Source organism: Rhinopithecus roxellana, chromosome 12 (genome assembly GCF_007565055.1).
Source record: "Rhinopithecus roxellana isolate Shanxi Qingling chromosome 12, ASM756505v1, whole genome shotgun sequence".
NCBI lineage: Eukaryota > Metazoa > Chordata > Mammalia > Primates > Cercopithecidae > Rhinopithecus > Rhinopithecus roxellana.
Window position 1 is genome coordinate 108642300 of NC_044560.1, and position 22090 is coordinate 108664389.

Genomic DNA, 22090 nt, shown 5'->3' on the forward strand with positions numbered 1-22090 from the left:
GGGTGAGCAGCAGCGGCAGGTGGTCGTGTCCCGGCCCTGCCGGCAGGTGCCACCTGTCGCCTACTTTTTCCCTGACGCAGCAACTGGAGTCAAGTTCAGGGGAGTGAAAAGTTCAAACTGGGGTCCCAGATTCCTGGATCCAAGAAAGGAGAGGGATGGGGACCTCGACTCCTGGGTTTGAAGAAAAAGAGGCAGGGGCCTCTGGGGTGCTGGGAACGGGGACAGAGGTGTTGGGATTCGGCGGTGTGCCCGGCAGGCAAAGGTCCAGAGGGGGCTGGGGACTCAGATTCCTGGGTTTGAGGGAGGAGGGGGCTGGAGTATGGATTTGCGGGTGGGGGGTCGAAGGGAGACATCGCTGGTTCCCACTGGCAGGACTGAGGGCCTTATAATCGGTAGAGCAAGCTTAGGGCCCTGTTCTGAGGGGTGTGGGAGGCTCCTGTGCTCTTGGATTGGATTACATGCAAAAGGGCGAGCCAAGGCCGTGGCTATAAATACCTACTCAGACTCGGCAGGGGCCCAGACAAGGGCCCTGCAACCTTGTTCTGCAGAAAACCATCATTAGCGTCCCCAAGTCTTAACAATTGAGGCGCTGCCGATACCACAGATACCTTTATTTGTCCTTGGCATTCACATCCTAAGCCCATGCTCCCACCGTCCCATCCGCTACTTCCCGAAAACTCAATCTCCCAACATTCCACGCGGGATAAGAACTACAACTCCCATAAAGCTCTGCGCTCAGGCGGGCTCCTGTCAGTGGAAGCCTGCGACATTTCAAGGTGCGCGCTCTCGTTTGGTATTGGTTCTCATGGAGACGCGGCCACGGGAGGCCCATGGCGATAATTGGCAGGCAGCTCCTGCTGCTCAAGATCCCAGAGGAGGCGGCGTAGCCTGCGGAGTTCACGGTGCAAGGCGTCGTTAGTCACTGGACCAGTGAGGCGCAGGCGCGAGCTCCCCAGGGGCAGAATAAGGGGCGGGTGCGAGGAGAAGCTTTCGAAGATGTCACCTGTGAGACCGAAGTAGGCGGGGTTAGAGTCTGAAAGTGGGAGTGAGGTAGTTGCATTGGGGTGAGGCTGCGTCACACCCAAAGGAAGAAAAAACTTCAAACCCCAGCAACTCCTGGAGAGGGGTCCGTTCACACGCTACTCTAGGAGCCCCTGGGCATGATGGAAGTTGTAATTCAGACGATGGAAAGCCACCGTTGCCTGGGAAACGGCTTCCCAAATCCCTGAGAAGGGGCTGGAAACTTGCCTTACAGATTCCTAAAGGTGGAGGAGTCAAGTTCAGGGGAGCAAAAGTCCCGAGACCTGGACTCCTAGGGGTGGTGGGTGGGTGGCTGGTGGAGGGAATGGACTAGGGATGCGAACCACTGAGAATAAAGGGAGCTGGGGGCTTGAACTCCTGTATCTTGAGGGGGGAAGGGGCTGGGTCCTGCACTTATTCCTGGTGGAGAGGGACAGGGGTCCAGAATCGGTTTAGAAGGAGACTGGGGATCTGGACTCCAAGATTCTGAGAAAAGAAGAAAGGTGCGGTGGTTCACGCCTGTAATCCCAGTACTTTGGGAGGCCGAGGCGGGGGGGATCACGAGGTCAGGAGTTCGAGACCAGCCTGGCCAACATGGTGAAACCCCGTCTCTACTAAAGATACAAAAAATTGGCCGAGCGCGGTGGCTCAAGCCTGTAATCCCAGCACTTTGGGAGGCCAAGGCGGGCGGATCACGAGGTCAGGGGATTGAGACCATCCTGGCTAACATGGTGAAACCCCGTCTCTACTAAAAAATACAAAAAAAAAAAAACTAGCCGGGCAAGGCGGTGGGTGCCTGTAGTCCCAGCTACTCGGGAGGCTGAAGGAGGAGAATGGCGTAAACCCGGGAGGCGGAGCTTGCAGTGAGCTGAGATCCGGCCACTGCACTCCAGCCTGGGCGACAGAGCGAGACTCCTTCTCAAAAAAAAAAAAAAAAAAAAAAAGATACAAAAAATTAGCCAGGCGTGGTGGCGCGCGCCTGTAATCCCAGCTACTCAGGAGGCTGAGGCAGGAGAATCGCTTGAACCTGAGAGGCAGAGGTTGCAGTGAGCCGAGATCGCGCACTGCACTCCAGCCTGAGTGACAGGGTGAGACTCCATCTCAGAAGAAGAAGAAGAAAGCTGACAGCCCCAATGCTGTATCCCATTGCTCCTCACCTGTGTCCACAGCTTCCCGCTCTGCAGGGGGAGGGTCCCACGCGGCTGGCGGCCCGAGGCCAGGGCCCAGCTGGTAGTGGCTGAGCAGATGGTGCAGCTGGGCGGGGGTCAAGGTGGGGTGGTCCATTCTTAGGCTGCTCCATGAAGCCTGGTGGGAAGATCAGGTGAGAGGTTGATGGTCATTATAGGGCAGCTGAGAAGTGAAATGGAAGGGCTTCCTTAATGGGAGTGGATGTGGCGGGAAGATAATGGCATCTCTGCAGTGTCTTCCGGGCACTGTGAAGTCTGTTTATCACCAAAGTGATGGTGGGGAAGGGTGTGCTCCCAGCAATTTTTTAAAATGTGATTTGCCTCAGGATAAATGAGGATACAGGAAATGAGTGGGGTGGAAATAAATAAGATTGGCCATTTGTTTATATTATTGAATCTGGCGATGGTACTTGGGGATTTCTTTTTTTTTTTTTTTTGTCCTTAAAGAGACAGGGTATCACTCTGTCACCCAGGCTGTAGTGCAATGGTGCGATCATGGCTTGCTGCAGCCTTAAACTCCTGGGCTCAAGTGATCCTTGGCCCCAGCCTCCAGAGCAGCTGGGACTACAAGCACATGCCACCACACCTCGTTAATTTTTTGTAGAGACAGGATCTCACTATGCTGCCCAGGCTGGTCTCAAGCTTCCCAAAGTGCTAGGATTATAGGCATGAGCCACTGCGCCTAGCTGGGATTCATTATTCATATTCTGCGCCTAGCTGGGATTCAGAATATTCATTATTCTGTGAATTCTGGGATTCATCACTCATACAAAAAGTGGTGGTCACTCTTTGTATCTGTTTGACAATGTCTGCACCTGATGTAGCTGACATCAGAACCATCAATGACTCCACCTAGACTGCCTGAGTTCAAAAATCCCAGTGGGTCACTTATTACCTTCTGGCAGGTCACCATCCCCTAGTCTCCTCATCCATAAATTTGGAGAACAGGAACTATCTAATAGAGTTGGTATGAGGATGCAATATGGCAAAATTGTAAAGTACTTGGAATGCTGCCTGGGGTTTATTAAGTGCATAGTAAACTTCCTTATTGTTTTGAGGCAGGGTCTTGCTTTGTCACCTATGCTGGAGTGTAGTGGCATGATTGTGGCTCACTGCAGCCTCAACCACCTGGACTCAAGCAGTCCTTCCACCTCTGCTTCTGGCGTGGCTGGGACCACAGACGTGTGCCACCACATCTGGCTAATTTTTAAAATTTTTGGTAGAGATGGTGTCTCCCCTGTGTTGCCTGCACTCCAGCCTGAGTGACAGGGTGAGACTCCATCTCAGAAGAAGAAGAAGAAAGCTGGGCTCAAGTGGTCCTCCCACCTTGGCCTCCTAAAGTGCTGGCATTACAGGCATGAGCCACTACACCCAGCCCATTATAAACATTTGATATAAATAAATAAATGTCTATGGGGAACAGTTTTGTAAGATATTTAAAAAGAAAGGAAAATAAAAATAATTGACATTGGCCAGGCATGGTGGCTTATGCTTGTAATCCCAGCACTTTGGGAGGCCAAGGCAGGTGAATCCCCTGAGGTCAGGAGTTCAAAACCAGTCTGCCCAACAAGGTGAAACCCTGTCTCTACTAAAATTACAAAAATTAGCCGGGTGTGGTGGCGTGTGCCTGTTATCCCAGCTACTCAGGAGGCTGTGGTTGGAGAATCGCTTGAACCCAGGAGGCGGGAGGTTGGAGTGAGCCGAGATCACACCATTGCACTCCAGCCTGGGTGACAGAGTGAGACTCTGTCTCAAAATAAATAAATAAATAAATAAATAAGGAAAAATAAATGAAATCAAGTGACCTGTCCTACCTGATTCTGTTTCCTCATCTGAAAAATAGTCAGTCACCTACTTCGATGGAGCTTTGTCAGCATTAAACTAGAAGTGCTAAACAGTGTGCCTGGCAGGTAGTTCATGTTCAATGAATGTTTTGACCAACATGTTCCTTGGTCTCATACCAGACTTTCTGACTCAGCATGTCTGAGTGAGGGACCCTGGAAACTTTTTTTTTTTTTTTTCCTGGAGACAGGATCTTGCTCTGTTGCCCAGGCTAGAGTGCAATGGTGCAGTCTTGGCTCAATGCAGCTTCTGCCTCACAGGTTCCAGCGATTCTCCTGCTTCAGCCTCCAGAGTAACTTGGATTACAGGCGTGTGCCACCATGCCTGGCTAATTTTTGTATTTTTAGTAGAGACAGGGTTTTGCCATGTTGGCCAGGCTGGTCTCAAACCCCAGGCCTCAAGTGATCTACCTGCCTAGGCTTCCCAAAGTGTTGGGATTATAGGCATGAGCCACCACGCCAGGCCTGGAGACTATTTTTTTTTTTTTTTTTGAGACGGAGTCTTGCTCTGTTGCCCAGGCTGGAGTGCAGTGGCGCAATCTCGGCTCATTACAAGCTCCGCCTCCCGGGTTCACGCTATTCTGCTGCCTCAGCCTCCCAAGGAGCTGGGACTATAGGAGCCCGCCACTACGCCTGGCTAATTTTTTGTATTTTTTTTTAGTAGATACCGGGTTTCACTGTGTTAGCCAGGATGGTCTCGATCTCCTGACCTTGTGATCCGCCCGCCTCAGACTCCCAAAGTGCTGGGATTACAGGCGTGAGCCACCGTGCCTGGCCCAGGCCTGGAAGCCATTTTTAATAAGTTCCACCAGGATTCAGACACAGCCGAGTTTGGTCATTGTTGGTGCTGGCTTCCTTCTACCTGCCAATGTGTTACCCACAGTGTCTGAGCTGGGGATGGCATGGGGTTCAAGGAGAGCTCCAACGGTGAGCTGAATACAGATGGTGGCTGAGGGGGGTTGAGGAGTCAGAGGTCAGGTCAGGTACAGCTGACCAGCAGTCACCTTGAGCAGGGAAGTGCGGGGCACACAGAGCAGGTTCACAGCCATGGAGAGTTTCCGGAAGAACTCAGTGGCAATGTCGCCCAGCCCAGCTCCCTGTAGCCAATCTAAGACAAGGTCCAGGTTGGTTCGGATTTGAACAGCTCGGGACCACTGATAGAAAGGCCGGCCTTGACCTGTGGGCATTAAAGGTATGAGAGGAAGTTGGTTAGCTGGACTCTGTCCTCCTGCCTCCCAGACTGTTCCTATCCTTCAGCCTGGGATCTGGAGCTTGTTCTCCAGGGTACCCAAAGGTGAGACTTGAGCCCGTGGTGTGTCTAATTTGACCTGAGTCTCAGTGGCTCCTGTCTTTGCCTCCCTGACAGCTCCCAGCCAACCTTCACCTCGTTCCATCAGCGAGTTGAGAAGGGATGCGTTGGAGAAGAAGAATAAGTAGCCAAAAGTCTGAGACACGAGGTCAGGGTGCAGCTCGCACTGGCTGGTCAGCTCCAAGGCGGCCTGGAACACGCCCAAGGTAGGTCTCAACCCTGGAGGCATGGCCTCCAGCTCCGCGCCAGGCCCCGGCAGCTCTGCCCCAGCTGTGAAAGGGTTACTATCCAGGAGAGCAGGCAGTGTTGAATACAGAGTCTGAGGAAAGAGAGAAGGGTAAACAAGTGATTAGACTGCAACTCCCAGGAAGCTTCAGGGTAATAGAGCATGAAGATAATGGGGAGTTCCACCAAAGTCTTCTGGGAGTTGTAGTCCATTCTACAGTCAACACCCAAAGGGTCTCCATGAGCAAATCCCTACTTGGTGGAAGGGTATATAAGTTTCTTGAGTATTTTAAGATCACCTCTTGTGCATTGTGGGACTTGTAGTTCTCAGCAGAGACAGCTCAAGGAGGACAAAGGATACTGGACAAAGAGTTCCCTTTCAGTCAAAGAATTATTCATCCCAAATTCCCCAAAGAAAGAAAAAGAATAGAGAGTCAGGAAGTGGGAGTGGGATGGCAGTTTGCCAGTGGAAAGTGAGATCAGGCCAAGGACAGGAAATGAGGTCAGAAACAGAAGAAATAAAAGCACACTAGGCAGGAATGTACAGGAAGTGAAGGAGGAAAGGGCTTCACAATCTAGACTGCTAGAGGAACTCTGAGACTGATAGTCATCTGTCCCAAAAGATCCTCTCTCATTCTTGCAGATAGGGCATCAGGCACACCATAAGCCAGAAACCCTAAGAATGCCAAGAAGCGGTATTAAGGTCAAGGGTAGTGGTGGGGAAACTGGGGCAGAAAGCAGGCCCTTCCAGGAAGGGCACTCAAAGACAAAGATCTGTGGTTCTGAAAGGGAAGTGAATTCAGAACTGTAGGAAGTGAGATCAGCAAGTGAAGGAAGTGGGGCCTGATGAAAGAGGATCTTCAGTTTAAATCAGTTCCTGGCACTATTTGATCTCTAGCTATCTATCAATCATTTATCTATTTATTATATATAAAACTTAACAGTGACTGAAGAGTAGACTTAGAAAGTGGGAGATTCAGAAGGTGGTAATGGTGATGTTACCAAGTAGTGAGGTCAGCCTGTCAAAAGTGGTGATTACTACTTTTTATTTTTTTATTTTGTTTTATTTTATTTTATTTTTTTGAGATGGAGTCTCGCTCTGTCGCCCAGGCTGGAGTGCAGTGGTGCAATCTCGGCTCGCTGCAACCTCCACCTCCTGGGTTCAAGCAATTCTCCTGCCTCAGTCTCCTGAGTAGCTGGGATTACAGGCATCACCCAGCTAATTTTTGTATTTTTAGTAGAAACGGGGTTTCACCATGTTGGTCAGTCTGGTCTCAAACTCCTGACCTCGTGATCTGCCTGCCTTGGCCTCCCAAAGTGCTGGGATTACATGCGTGAGGCACTGCACCTAGCTTTATTTTATTTTTTTTGAGACAGAGTCTTGCTCCATCTGCCAGGCTGGAGTGCAGTGGCGTGAAGTGATCTTGGCTCACTGCAACATCCGCCTCCCAGGTTCAAGTGATTGTTGTGCCTCAGCCTCTCCAATAGCTGGAATTACAGGCGCAGGCCACCATACGTGGCTAATTTTGTATTTTTAGTAGAGATGGAGTTTCACCATGTTGGCCAGGCTGGTCTCAAACTCCTGACCTCAAGTGATCCACACACCTCGACCTCCCAAAGTGCCGGGATTACAGATGTGAACCACCATGTTTGCCCAGGTGATGATTACAAAGGAAAAGAAGCCAGAAAGGCAGGAAGTGATGTAAGCTCAAACAAGTGGTGTCAGAACAGCAAAGTCCTTGGGTGAGATGGGATGTCATGTCAAAGAAGCAGAAAATCTTGGTCAAATAGTGACATCAGAGCCACACAGTGTAGTTCAAACAAGAAGTGATGTTACCACAAACAAGAAGTGGTGTTACGTGAAACAGGAAGTGACACTATGTCAAACAGGAAGTAAGAGGCAAGGGCCAACCTTGGTGAGGTAGTAGACAGACTGCTGGAAGGTACACATGATGACCTCATCCAGGAGGGCCATGGCCTCATCACATAATTCCAAGTCATTGCAGAGCTGTGGGTCTGAGGACAGGCTTGGGGTTAAGAGGGAGAACCAGAAGTTGGCAGCCAGGAGCCCAGGTTCCCAGGTGCAGGGCATGATGGGAGACTTGGACAAGTCTGAGCTTGGGTCAGAGCTCACCCTCTTGGTCAGCCTCCTTCTCCATTTCCAGCACCTTCTCCTGCACAAAGCTAAGCAGCTCCGTGGTGTTGGCCATCCACAGCATGAGTGGCCGCAGCTCCACAGACACAGCTTCAGGAGTCAGGGGCACCTCAGGGACCCCCTCAGGGTGGCTTGAAAAAGAGGAAGGAATTTGTGATCCCTGCCCAGCCCTCATAGTTTACAAACCCCAAGATATCTAAGTCTAAGTGGGAGACCAAGACCAACCCCCATTGCACAGCTGGAAAAGTTGAGTGCCAGGGAGAAGCAGAAACTTGGACTGAGACATGCATGGGGTGAACACAGAACTGGACGCAAAACCCAACCCCTGCATCCCTCCAGACCGCTCTGCTCAGAATTTCTCTTACTTTTCTGGCTGACGGTCTCCAATTTCCTTAATCTTTTCCTGTGGAACAGTAAGATCAGAATCAAGGTGAGGGGGATCCACTGAGGGGCTTATGAGTTAATACTCTGTTTTTTCTAGAAGCACAATTCTCATAGAGACTGATCCTACTTTTCTTAGAGATGGAGTCTCACTATGTTGCCCCGGATGGTCTCCAACTCCTGAGCGCAAATGATCCTCCTACCTTGGCCTTCTAAAGCAGTAGGATTATAGTGTGAGCCACTGCAACCGGCCTTTACTCCTCATACGGATTCTTTTTTACTTTTTTTGAGATGGAGTTTCCCTGTTGTTGCCCAGGCTGGGGTGCAATGGCTTAATTTCGGCTCACTGCAACCTCTGCCTCCCAGGTTCAAGCGATTCTCCTGCCTCAGCCTCCTAAGTTGCTGGGATTACAGGCATGTGCCACCACGCCTGGCTAATTTTTTGTTGTTGTTGTTGTTGTTGTTGTTTTTTGAGACGGAGTCTCGCTCTGTCACCCAGGCTGGAGTGCAGTGGCCAGATCTCAGCTCACTGCAAGCTCCGCCTCCCGGGTTCAGGCCATTCTCCTGCCTCACCCTCCCGTGTAGCTGAGACTACAGGCGCCCGCCACCTCGCCCGGCTAGTTTTTTGTATTTTTTAGTAGAGACAGGGTTTCACCGTGTTAGCCAGGATGGTCTCGATCTCCTGACCTCGTGATCCGCCCGTCTCGGCCTCCCAAAGTGCTGGGATTACAGGCTTGAGCCACCGCGCCCGGCCAATTTTTTGTATTTTTTTTTTTTTTTTTTGAGACGGAGTCTCGCTCTGTCGCCCAGGCTGGAGTGCAGTGGCCAGATCTCAGCTCACTGCAAGCTCCGCCTCCCGGGTTTACGCCATTCTCCTGCCTCAGCCTCCCGAGTAGTTGGGACTACAGGCGCCCGCCACCTCGCCCGGCTAGTTTTTTGTATTTTTTAGTAGAGACGGGGTTTCACCGTGTTAGCCAGGATGGTCTCGATCTCCTGACCTCGTGATCCGCCCGTCTCGGCCTCCCAAAGTGCTGGGATTACAGGCTTGAGCCACCGCGCCCGGCCATTTTTTGTATTTTTAATAGAGACAGGGTTTCACCATGTTAACCAGGATGGTCTCGATCTCCCAACTTCAGGTGATCTGCCCGCCTCAGCCTCCCAAAGTGCTGGGATTACAGGCATGAGCCACCACGCCCAGCTCTTCAGACAAATTCTAATCCCACAAGCTTTAGAATGGTCTCTCCTTACTTTTTAAAACACACACACTCTATGATTATGAGTAGTGTAGCTCCTTCAGGTCCTCTTCTCCAATTTTTACCCTCAAGAAACTCCTTAAACCTCTCTGGTTAGGCCCGAGCTCAATAGGATGGAACGTTCCCCAACTCTGAATGGTTTCTTTCTGGAACTTCCATCTGTAGGTCCAGTGGCTTTGTGCTTCCTCACCTCCAAGAATGAACTTGCTCACTACTATCCAAACTCCAAGCCCAATGGGCTGCAGTGAATTCTCACACTGACCTCTCCCAACTTCTCATCCAGTGGGATCTCTCCCCCACCATCTCCCATAATGGTTTCTTCCTAAGGTGAGTTCAGTGCTTAGGTGAGTTCTCCTAACGTGAGTTTGGGCTTCCCCTTCAGTGCAGTGGATCTACAACTCCCAGCGTTCTATGGGGGGCCCCTTACTATTTAATAACCCCAAAACGCTGGGGGCAGTGGCTCACACCTGTAATCCCAGCGCTCTGGGAGGCCAAGGCGAGCGAACCACGAGGTCAGGAGTTCCAGACAAGCCTGGCCAAGATGGTGAAACCCCGGCTCTTCCAAAAATACAAAAAATTAGCCGGGCGTGATGGCAGGCGCCTGTAATCCCAGCTACTCGGGAGGCTGAGGCAGGAGAATCATTTGAACCCAGGAGGCAGAGGTTGCAGTGAGCCAAGACCGCCACTGCACTCCAGCCTGGGCAACTGAGCGAGACTCCGTCTCAAAAACAAAAAACAAAAACAAAAACAAAACCCAAATCCTTCCCAAGGCATCCTGGGAACAGTGGTTTCACCCAGCCCAGCTATGAAAAGGGTTGAATGTGGGGAGGGGAGGCTGGAGAAGGGACTTGGGGCGCTGGCGGGGCTGGATGGGGATTGGGGGGCGCTCACCCAGACGGCCTCCTTGATGAGCCGGGCCAGGCGACCCAGCAGTCGCGGCAGGTGGCCCAGCTCCAGCTCACGGGCGGAATGCTGTACGCACAGCGCCAGCAGCGTGGCGGGCCCGAGGGGCGGCAGGTCCCCCGCACCAGTGGCTGCGGCGCGCACGATCTCGCCCAGCAGCGCCTCCTCCTCGCGCGGCCGGAAGCGCAGGACTGGCTCACGGCCGTCCAGGTAGGCGGCCAGTGCCTCACCGCGCTCCTGCAGGCCGCGGCCGCACAGGCGACAGGAGAAGGCCCAGCCAGGGCCCGGCGGCGGGGCCCCGGGGCGCGCAGGCAGCCACGGCGGCCTCGCCGGCCCCGAGCCCCCAGTGCGGGGGTCCTTGTACATGAACAAGAAGTGCTCGCCCAGCCCCAGGAGGTCGCCCGGGTGCAGCTCGGCCTCCCGCAGCAGGAGGCACCCGTTGTGCGTGACTGGGGCGCCCCGAGACGGGCGCACCATGGCCGGGTGCTCAGGGCCCGCGCGCACTGTGCAGTGACGGGGCAGGATGTCCGGGGCGTTGAGGAAGGTGTCCACATAGGGAGGCGGGGACCCGCCGCGGCCCGACGAGTTCCCACCTCGACCAAACACGTGCTGCTCTCGCGTCATCACATACACCACAAAGTCCTGCAGGGAAAACGAGGATGCACTAAGGACATCACTTCCATACAGATCTTCAGATCTGTTTTCTACAACAACTCTCCTATTCCCACCAACTTTTTTTTCTTCTCTCTTTTTTTTTTTTTTTTTTTTTTAAGATGGAGTCTCGCTCTGTCCTCCAGGCTGGAGTGCAGTGGCACGATCTCAGCTTACTGCAACCTCTGCCTCCTGAGTTCAAGCAATTCTCCTGCCTCAGTCTCTTGAGTAGCTGGGATTACAGGCACCCGACACCACACCCGGCTAATTTTTGTATTTTTAGTAGAGAAAGGGTTTCACCATGTTGGCCAGGCTGGTCTGGAACTCCTGATCTCAGGTGATCCAGCTACCTCAGCCTTCCAAAGTGCTGGGATTACAGGCGTGAGCCACCGCGCCCGGCCCCCCACCGACTTTGAATGAACACTCCAAGGAGATTTGGGATCTCAAAGGACTGTCTAAGCACCCCCACCGCCACTGAGTGGACTCTTCTAGGCACTTTGTGTGGTGGATGGTCCCATAACACCCATCCCAAAGACCGGCTATGTACAAGGAGACTCCTCCTTTTTTTTTTTTGAGACAGAGTCTCACTCTGTCACCCAGGCTGGAGTGCAGTGGCGTGATCTCCACTCACTGCAAGCTCCGCCGCCTCCCGGGTTCACGCCATTCTCCTGCCTCAGCCTCCTGAGTAGCTGGGACTACAGGCACCCGCCACCTCGCCCGGCTAATTTTTTTGTATTTTTAGTAGAGACGGGGTTTCACCGTGTTCACCAGGATGGTCTCCATCTCCTGACCTCATGATCCGCCCACCTCGGCCTCCCAAAGTGCTGGAATTACAGGCGTGAGCCACGGCGCCCGGACTTTTTTTTTTTTTTTTTTTTTTTTTGATATGGAGTCTTGCTCTGTCGCCAGGCTAGAGTGCCGTAGCACGATCTCAGCTCACTCCAACCTCTGCCTCCCGGGTTCAAGCGATTCTTCTGCCTCAGCCTCCCGAGTAGTTGAGACTACAGGCACGGGCCACCACACCCAGCTGATTTTTGTATTTTTAGTAGGGACAGGGTTTCACCATGTTGGCTAGGATGGTCTTGATCTCTTGACCTTGTGATCCGCCCGCCTCGGCCTCCTAAAGTGCTGCGACTACAGGCGTGAGCCACCAGCCACCACGCCTGGCCAGAGACCCATTTCTTAACGTGGGCTCTCCCATTTCTTTCCCTCAAGCATTAGATGCTTCCAAGGAGATCCCCATTTCTAAAATGAACTGTCCAACTACACTCACCCTCAAAGAATGGACCTTTCCAAGGAAATCTCCTTTTCCCCATCCCTGGTCCCACCTGTCCATTATTTCACCCCCACCCCACCATAAATAAAGGCTTCCAGATATATTTCCCCTTCCAATAATAGTTTCTCTCAATATTCCTAAAGCAATGAATGGGTACTTATAAAGAGATTCCCTTGGACCAGGCATAGTGGTTGACGCCTGTAATCTCAGTACTTTGAGAGGCCGAGGCAGGTGAATCACCTGAGGTCAAGAGTTCAAGACCAGACATGATGAAACCCGTCTCTACTAAAAATACAAAAATTAGCCAGGCATGGTGGTGCATGACCGTGGTCCCAGCTACTTGGGAGGCTGAGGCACAAGAATCGCTTGAACCCAGGAGGTGGAGGTTGCAATGAGCCAAGATCATGCTACTGCACTCTAGCCTGGGCAACAGAGTGAGACTCAAAAAAAAGAGGCTGGGCGCAGTGGAGGCCAAGGCAGGCGGATCACCTGAGGTAGGGAGTTCGAGACCAGCCTGACCAACATGGAGAAACCCTGTCTCTACTAAAAATATAAAATTAGCCAGGCGAGGTGGCTCATGCCTGTAATCCCAGCTACTCGGGAGGCTGAGGCAGGAGAATCACTTGAACCTGGGAGATGGAGGTTGCAGTGAGCCGAGATCGTGCCATTGCACTCTAGCCTGGGCAAAAAGAATGAAATTCTGTCGAGAGAGAGAGAGAGAGAGAGAGAGAGAGAGATTCTCTTGGAACAAAAGTTTCCTCCAATTTCTTCTCCCCCTGAGTACACATGTCTAAGGAGATCCCCTTTCTACAGTGGACTTACTCATTTCCCACACCATGATGATCTCACTTCCAAAGAGACATACTCCTACAATGGACTCACCTATTACTCCCAGTCCCCTGATGGAGGATTTCAAAAAGAGAGTCCTCCTTCCATCAATGGATGTTCTCAATATTCCAATCCCCAAAAAGGGTATCTCCAAAAAGATCTCCATATAGTGGGCTCTTTTGGTAACTCCATGTATAAATAAATGTCTTCACGGACAACCTCTTCTTACCAGAGTGTTCCATCTCATTTACCAAATGAAGACAGGCATTCCAGAAGACCTCGTCCTAAAAAATGGACTCTCATCTCCCTTCCATAAATATAGAACCACTCGATTTTACTGCCTTCCATTCACCAACCATGTCTGAGGCAACAGGCATCGTGATATACATAGATCCCCCTTGTACGCTACATTCTACCATTACCCCTACCCCATGAATGGATGTTTCCAAAAGACTTCTACCTCCTAAAGATTTGCTCATCTATCCTTGTAGAAAAATGGGCCTTTCCAGTCTTACCACCTTCTGAAGGTGGAATCTCCTGTTCCTCATTCCTGTCTGAAGGAATGGGAGACCCAAAATAATAAGCCCACTTTCTACAGTGGGCTCTCCTGCTCCCTAGCCCAGGAAGGGATGCTTTCTCAGCACCTACAATGAACTCTCACATCACAGCCACTCCATGAATCAACAAACCCAGATGAATTCCTACAATAGATTCACCTGGTATTCCTGCCTCCAAGGAGTGAACAATTCCAATGAGACCTTTTTTTTTTTTTTTTTTTTTTCTTTTTTTGAGACAGGGTCTCTCACTCTGTCATCCAGGCTGGAGTGTAGTGCCATTATCTTGGTTCACTGCATCCTTCACCTCCTGGGCTCAAGTGATCCTCCTACCTCAGCCTCTCAAATAGCTAGAATTACAGGCATACACCACCACGCCCGGCTAATTTTTGTATTTTTAGTAGAGATGGGGTTTCACCGTGTTAGCCAGAATGGTCTCGATCTTCTGACCTCATGATCCGCCCACCTCAGCCTCCCACAATGCTGGGATTACAGGCGTGAGCCACCGCCTGGCCTGTTTTTTGTTTTTTATACAGACGAGGTCTCACTATGTTTCCCAGGCTTACTTTGAACTGCCACCTGGAAGAATATGTCCTTCCAATTTGACCACCTTCCCAAAAGAGACCCTTGTGTTCTCCAGCCTTGTCCAGAGGAATATCTGTTACGGTATATACAATCCTTTTACTACAGTGAGCTCTCCCCATCTCCTTGCCCCCACAAGGAAGAATGAATTTTTCCATGCAATCTCTTTCCTGAAGAGAGTCTTACCTCTCACCCATACACACAATCAAGCTGCCTAACCCGATTGGACCTTTCTGTGGCCGTGAAAATGGAGCTGTCGAGTAAGCTATACCACCTTCTTTTTGTTTCTCATTTTTTATAGAGACAAGGTTTTGCCATTGGTCCCAGCTGTACTTGTTTAGCTTGGCTGTACCATTATTAACCATCGGTTGGTCACACCATAAGGATAATTCCCCCATCACTGCACATAAATGAATATTTATGTGAAATGAATATATATAAATAACACATTACTCACTCTCCCTGCTGGAGTGCAGTGGTGTGATAACAGCTTACTGCAGCCTAGACCTCCCTGGGCTCAGGGGATCCTCCTGCCTCTCAGCCTCCTGAGTAGCTGAGACTACAGATAGGTGCCATTACACCTGGGTAATTTTTTGTCCTTTTTTGTAGAGATGAGATTTTACTGTTGCCCAGGCTGGTCCAAAACTTCTGGGCTCAAGTGATCCTCCTGCTTCAGCTTCCCAAAGTGCTGGGATTACAGGAGTGAGCCACTGTGCCCAGACAACACATTACATTTCTATTAATGCAGTAACTTCCCACTGATCCTCAACCACCAATCCTTTCTTCCTCTTTTGTACCAATCAAGTTCTATTGGTACCCAGCTACGTAAAATAGATAGAAGGATCAATACCACCTGCCTTCATCCATAGTGGTCAAATTGTTCCAATGTAAAGCATCACCTTCTAAAAATGGGTCAGTGCTGGCTGGGCACGGTGGCTCACACCTGTAATCCCAGCACTTTGGGAAGCCGAGGCAGGTGGATCGGATCACTTGAGGTCAGGGGTTCAGAGACCAGCCCGACCAACATGGCGACACCCTGTCTCTACTAAAAATGCAAAATTTAGCTGGGTATCATGGCAGGTGCCTATAATCCCACCTACTCAGGAGGCCGAGGCAGGAGAATTGCTTGAACCTGGGAGGCGGAGGTTTTAGTGAGCCAAGATCATGCCACTGCAGTTCAGACTGGGTGACAGAGAATCCATCTCAAAAAAAAAAAAAAAAAAAAAAAGGCGGGGTCAGTGCACTCCTACCAAGAAAACAGGCTTATCCAGAACATGATCCCAGGTACCAAATGACTTCCCTGCCCTAGAAGGTGGACTCCCCTGTTACTCCCTCTCAAGAAACAGATTCAAGAAATAGATATTTCCAAGGGGATCTTCTTTCTTTCAAAAACTTTTTTTATTTTAAAAAAATTTTATTCAAAAAAAATTTATTTTGGAGACAGGGCCTTTGTGTGTAGCCCAGGCTGGTGATGGTACAGTGGTGCCATCATAGCTCACTGAAGCCTCGACTTCCTGAGCTCAAGAGATCCTCCTGCCTCAGCCTCCCGAGTAGCTGGGACCACAAGTGCATACCATCATGCCTGGCTTTTTTTTTTTTTTTTTGAGACGGAGTCTTGCTCTGTCACCCTGGCTGGGGTGCAGTGGCACAATCTCAGCTCACCGCAACCTCTGCCTCTCGGGTTCAAACGATTCTCCTGCCTTGGCCTCCTGAATAGCTGGGATTACAGGCACATGCCACCACACCCAGCTAATTTTGTATTTTTAGTAAAGACGGGATTTCTCCATGTTGGTCAGGCTGGTCTCGAACTCTTGACCTCAGGTGATCCACCCGCCAAGGCCTCCCAAAGTGCTGGGATTACAGGCGTGAGCCACTGCGCCGGACCTAATTTTTGGTAGAGACAGGATCTCACTATGTTGTCCAGGTTGGTCTCAAACTTCTGGCCTCAATCAATTCTTCCACCTTGGCCTCCCAAAGTGCTGGGATTATGGGAGTGAACCGCACACCCAGCGGGGGATCTTCTTTCTACAATGGAATCTCCTTAATGAAGACAGTGCTTTCCTCCAACTTTGAATAAAGTGAACTCTTTCCTATTTCTTACTCCAATGGACTCTTTCTCAGTCATCCACTCTCCATCTGCTGTAAATCTCACCTGTGAATCTCTACTCCGGAACCTTGAGGGACCACGCCCCACTAGAGTACCTGAGGCTAGCGCCCCTGGGCATTCTAGGAGTTGTAGTTTTGTTGCTCACCCACCAACAGGTGGGGTATAGGGCTCTGGGCGTGCGGGGCTGGGGTGGCGCTTACCTGGGCGTCCTGGTAGCCCTGGAGCAGCAGGAAGTAGGGGCGGTTGCTGGGGGCCTGGATGAGGCATTGAGTCAACTGATCGAAGTCCCCGGGGTCTGCAGGTCCGATTTGAGCGTCGGCTGCCCCTGGGGCCATGCTAAGTGCTTGCTGTCTCCGCTCCTGCTGCCGCCGCCGCCGCCCCTGAAGGCTAAGCTCCGACACGCTGCGCCGCAAGGACAAGTTTTCCGAGCGCTCCTTGCCTCCAGACCCAGCTAGGGCCCCTGATCCCGTCACCTGGCCAGGACTGGCCAGCGCCGCCCCGCCCGACGCCGCCCGGGAGCGGTTCTTCTGTGGGCGCCACGAAGGGGCACCCGTGCCTGCGGAGAGATGGAGAACAGTGAGGCTGAGCCTGGAAAGACAGGGATAGACACAGAGTTGCAGATTATGAGACAAATAACTGATTACAGAGAGGTGACGCTGCTTCCCACATTTAGGATTTAGGCTTTGGGTATTCTGTTCCCTGGAACACCTTTCTCTCCTGATTAATACCCATCTTGCAGTTTTCAGCTCAGGAATTTCATTCATTCTTTTCCATTGAATCATTTGTTCTTTTTTTTTTTTTTTCTATATGGAGTCTCGCTCTGTCACCCAGGCTGGAGTGCAGTGGCACGATCTCGGCTGACTGCAACCTCTGCCTCCCAGGTTCAAGCAATTCTCCTGCCTCAGCCTCCCAAGTAGCTGGGATTACAGGCACACATCACAACACCCGGTTAATTTTTATATTTTTAGTATAGATGGGGTTTCACCATGTTGGCCAGGCTGGTCTCAAACTGGCTGGTCTTGAACTCCTGACCTTGTGATCTGCCCGTCTCGGCCTCCCAAAATGCTGGGATTACAGGCACACATCACAACACCCGGTTAATTTTTATATTTTTAGTATAGATGGGTTTTCACCATGTTGGCCAGGCTGGTCTCAAACTGGCTGGTCTTGAACTCCTGACCTTGTGATCTGCCCGTCTCGGCCTCCCAAAGTGCTGGGATTACAGGCATGAGCCACAGCGCCCGGCCCATTTGTTCTTTTAACAAGTATTTATTGAGTACCTACTACATGCTTAGGACTGTCAGGTCTCTGGGTAACAGAAAAGACCTTGCCCTCCAGGAGATTGAAACCACCTCTTCCTAAAGACCCATCCCTGACAGTCCAAGTTGAAGCAGGTGACTGCACCACCGGGTACTCTGGGCTTTTTCTGGACCCAGCAAGAACCCTGGCACACAGTAGGTACCGAATGGAAATGAGCTGAATGAATGGACTAATGTGTTTCCCACTAGGCTTGTGAGATATGGGAGGGTGGAAATCTCATCTGTTAATGTCTCCACTGTATTCTCCAGTGCCCTGAAAACTGTGTGGCCAGGCCAGGCGCGGTGACTCATGCTTGTAATCCCAGCACTTTGGGAGGCTGAGGTGGGTGGATCACTTGAGGTCAGGAGTTCAAGACCAGCCTGGCCAACATGACAAAACCCTATCTCTACTCAAAATATAAAAAATTAGCCATGTGTGGTAGTGGGCGCCTGTCATCCCAGCTATTCAGGAGGCTGAGGCAGGAGAATCGCTTGAACCAGGAGGTGGAGGTCACAGTGAACCATGATAGTGCCACTGCACTCCAGCCTGGGCAACACAGCAAGACTCCATCTCAAAAAAAAAAAAAAAAAAAAAAGGAAAATGTGTGGCCTACACCGGTGCTCAATGGATATTTTGTCCATGGCGGAGTGGAGACAATGATTATTATCATTCTTTATTAAGCACCTACTCTGTACCAAGCCCTGTGCTAGGCCCTTTATATACATGAATATATTATCCCATTGAATCCTCACCTAGGATTTTACTGAGATTAACTGTCACAGAATGGGTTGGAATCCAAACCCCAGTTCCAAGCCCATCAGTTTAATTGCGATAACATTCTATCTCCCAAAGGGAGGCTCAGATACAGAAAAGCGTTTAGAAGTCTCCACCCCTGCCAGGCGCGGTCCAGCACCAGCTATTTCACCATTGACTCTACCTTCAGTTCCAGGCCTGGCCTTCTCTGAGGTCAAGGCCTTCGTTCGCCTCTACAATGACATCTTCCTCCAGCCCCTTCCTTTCCCATCTGATCCCACTTGGCAGTCAACACAGCCTAAGGCCATCTTATCCAAGGCCTGCCCCTCAGAGGCTCCGCCCATCTTAGCCCCAGCAGGCCTGATCTAGGAACCTGCATTCACTCACGCAGGTGTCACCCCTTCTATGCTCCACCCACATAGGCCCTGCTCAATAACCACCTCAACCTACTTGGCAGAGCTGCCTCCTACCACAGAGACCCATGCGCACTACATGCCACCACTCCTCGCGCGACCCAACACTTTGTGCGCCAGGGCACGCTTTTCCACAAGCCCCGCCCCATCACAGGCCCCGCCCATCTGCTCTGCATCGCTCCCGAGAACATTGTTCAGGCTTACTCCTCCGGCTCCTAGGTCTCTCCAACTCCTTTTTCTTTTTCTGGAGGGCAGGTTTTTTTTGTTTGTTTTCCGTTTTTTTTTTTTTTTTTTTTTTTTTTTTTTGGAGATGGAGTCTCGCTCTGTCGCCCAGGCTGGAGTGCAGTGGCCAGATCTCAGCTCACTGCAAGCTCCGCCTCCCGGGTTTAGCCATTCTCCTGCCTCAGCCTCCCGAGTAGCTGGGACTGCAGGCGCCCGCTACCTCGCCCGGCTAGTTTTTTGTATCTGTAGTAGAGACGGGGTTTCACCGTGTTAGCCAGGATGATCTCGATCTTCTGACCTCGTGATCCGCCCGTCTCGGCCTCCCAAAGTGCTGGGATTACAGGCTTGAGCCACCGCGCCCGGCCTACCGTTTTTTTGTTTTTTTTTTTGAGGAAGTCTCGCTCTGTCCCCCAGGCTGGAGTACAGTGGTGCGATCTCGGCTCATTGCAGCCTCTGACTCCCGGGTTCAAATGATTCTCATGTCTCAGCCTCCCGAGTAGGTGGGATTACAGGCATGCGCCACCACGCTTGGCTAATTTTTGTATTTTTAGAAGAGGCAGGGTTTCACCATGTTGGTCGGGCTGGTCTCGAACTCCCGACCTCTGGTGATCCCGCCCGCCTCAGCCTCGCAAAGTGCTAGGATTATAGGCGTGAGCCACCACGCCCGGCCAGGACTAGTTCTTTAATTCAAAAAGACCTTTGTCAATATTCAGTATCAAAACAGTTGCGCTATTGATTTCACTTTCTCCCAATTGGCCCCAAGAAACCACATCAAATAATACATTTTAAGCCACTAAGCTGCAGGATGTACACCTAACAGACCTCGCAGAAACCCTACCAGAAAGTGGGGATTGGGTAGAGAAAGAAACTTTCAAAGGTCAGCAAATTGTTAGCGTCCTCTAACCTACCACACAGGGCGAATCCCTCAGGTCCCTGAGGACTCCTGCCCATTCCACAAACGCTCCTTAGGATCTACTACTCCGCAGACCCCGCTACACACCCCACCTCCTCCAAGGCAGTCTGAAATACCTGCAGAAGGCCCTAACCCCAATTCAGAACCACTGCAGGCCACTCCTAGCCACCAACAGCAACCAGCCCCCGCCCCGCCTAAGCCCCAACCTCGGCCCCCGTAAAACTCCTGCTCAATCAACAAGCCCCACCCAACTCTCAGGCCCGCCCATCTGGCCACCCCCGGCCCTGCTCTAGCTCTGCCTTCCACCTGTTAGAGTCCTATACGCACGGTCCAGTCCCCTCCCGCGGGCCCCGCCCCCAGCCAGCCCGCGGGTCCCACAAGCCCCGCCCAGGCCCCGCCCCACGGACCCCGCCTCTCTGGCCCCGAGTGCCCACCCCAGAGCCCCGCCCGCAGCTCACCTTCGCCGTCTGCAGCCCCGAAGGCCTCCTGCTCCAGGCGCCGCGCCTCCTCGCGGCCGCGCAGCTCGAAGCGCCGCGCCCAGCCGGGCCGCGCCCGCCACAGCTCCTGCACCAGCAGCGGGCGCTCTGAGTCTCCCAGCACGCGCAGGTGCTCGGCCCGCCACTCGCCGCTTCCCACGCCCGCCGCAGCGGGCCGGCCCAGCGCGTCGCACAGAGCGAAGGCGTCCACGCAGCTGCTCTCGCCGGGGCCGCCACCGGGGCTGCCGGCCAGGCCGTAGCGCTCTAGAGCCTCGGCCACGAGCTCGCGCGCCGTGGAGCGCGCCGTGGCCAGCACGCTCTTGTAGTTGGCGCCCGATGCCAGTCCGGCGCCGAAGATCTTGAGGACCCCCGGGGGCGGCGTGGCGCGGGTGGCCAGCGGGGGCTCGGGGGCCACGCCCGCCGCCAGCTCCGGCAGCTTCTTCTCGCTGGCCCAGCGCTGCGCACCCCCCGGGGTCCCAGGGCCTCCCGCGCCGCCGGACCCCGAGGTCCCGGTCCCCGAGCCCCGGAAGAGCTGGGAGATGCGCTTGGCGCGACTACCGGAGGCTCCCCCGGCCGCCTTGACAGCGCCCACTCGCCGCAGCTCCACGTGCGGCGGGGGCGGAGGTAGCGGCTCGCTGCTACGGCTCCCCGTGTCCGACGAAGAAGACCTGGGAGTCCGCCAGGGAACAGAGTCGCGGGAGAGAGACCCAGAACAACACGCCAAGACGGGGGTGGAGGACAGATTAGGAGGGAAGTGAGCAGAGACCCAGAGAGAGGACAGGGATCCAGGGTGGATGGACGGGGCGGGGGTGAGGGTTGGCACAGAGACGCGAGGCAAAGAGAGAGAAAATAAATAAATAAATAAATAAAGGCAAGTCCCACAGAAGGAAATTTCAAGAGGTGAGCAGATAGGGGAGGAAGGAAGGTGAATCAATCCCCCTGCTCTTTCTGTCCTCATCCCCGTGCTGATCTGGCCTCACTCCACCTCCTGGCCTAGCTCTTACTCCCACAGTGCCCTGGTATCGCTGCGCCCCACCGTCTCGCCCTGCCCACAAGCTCGCTTGCCCAATTCAGGATGAGGACCGGAGCCAACCCTTTGCAGGGACTGGGCCGTGAACAGGGACAGATGGGAGGCAGGTGTGCAGGGGCAGGAGTCCTGCAGAGATGGCACTCACTTGACAGAGGCTGCGCTGGGCCAGCGCCGCCCCAGCTTCGCCAGCTGCTTCCTGGGGGAATTGATCCACAGGCCCACGGGGAGATGAAGCTTCCCGAAGCGGGGGCTTCCGCCCTCCTTCCGTTCACCAGATAGCATGGCCCTAAGGGAAGGCGAGGAAGGCCTCAACTCCTAAGGCACTCGTGCGGATGGGGTGGAGGGAACCTGGACTCCGAGTCAGAGGGAGGAGGGGGCTGGGGCTCAGACTTGCGAGCCCAGAGGGAGGAGAGGGATGGTACCCTGGATTCTCGGGTCCTGGGATGGAAGATGGCTGGAGGACTGAGTCTTGGGTCCCAGGGAGGAGGGTTTGGTCTGCTGGGTCCCTGGCTCTTACCCTGCTTCGGGTCCGGCACACCCGGAGGCCCTGGCTCCACTGGCCTGGGTCAGTTCCACTGTTCTTGCCTCTGCCACGGCTCCCAGCACTGGGTGGGGGACAGGAAAAGGCAAGAGGAAACCCGGCAGGAAGAGCGGGGAGGGGGCGTCCTGTGAGGAGACCAGGCCTGGGGGAGGAGATCTGGGGAGGGTTGGC

General features: G+C 52.8%; 1 protein-coding gene across 2 annotated transcripts; it reads right to left on the reverse strand.

Annotated features, from left to right (window-relative positions):
• Positions 1-590: 590 nt before the first annotated feature.
• On the reverse strand, positions 591-22088 carry RASIP1 (Ras interacting protein 1). 2 transcript variants are annotated; one of them, XM_030913792.1, is made up of 12 exons: positions 21896-22088; positions 21524-21664; positions 20331-21016; positions 16473-16828; positions 10263-10916; positions 8103-8140; positions 7717-7868; positions 7495-7598; positions 5433-5676; positions 5053-5225; positions 2178-2325; positions 591-1003 (listed from the first exon to the last, which is right to left on the reverse strand). In XM_030913792.1, the coding sequence occupies exons 2-12, from the start codon at positions 21658-21660 to the stop codon at positions 804-806; spliced, it is 2892 nt and encodes a 963-aa protein (XP_030769652.1). In that variant the 5' UTR covers positions 21661-21664; positions 21896-22088; the 3' UTR covers positions 591-803. The 2 variants fall into 2 exon arrangements, with proteins under 2 accessions (XP_030769652.1, XP_030769651.1); XM_030913791.1 differs by having other exon boundaries at positions 5427-5676.
• Positions 22089-22090: the final 2 nt, after the last annotated feature.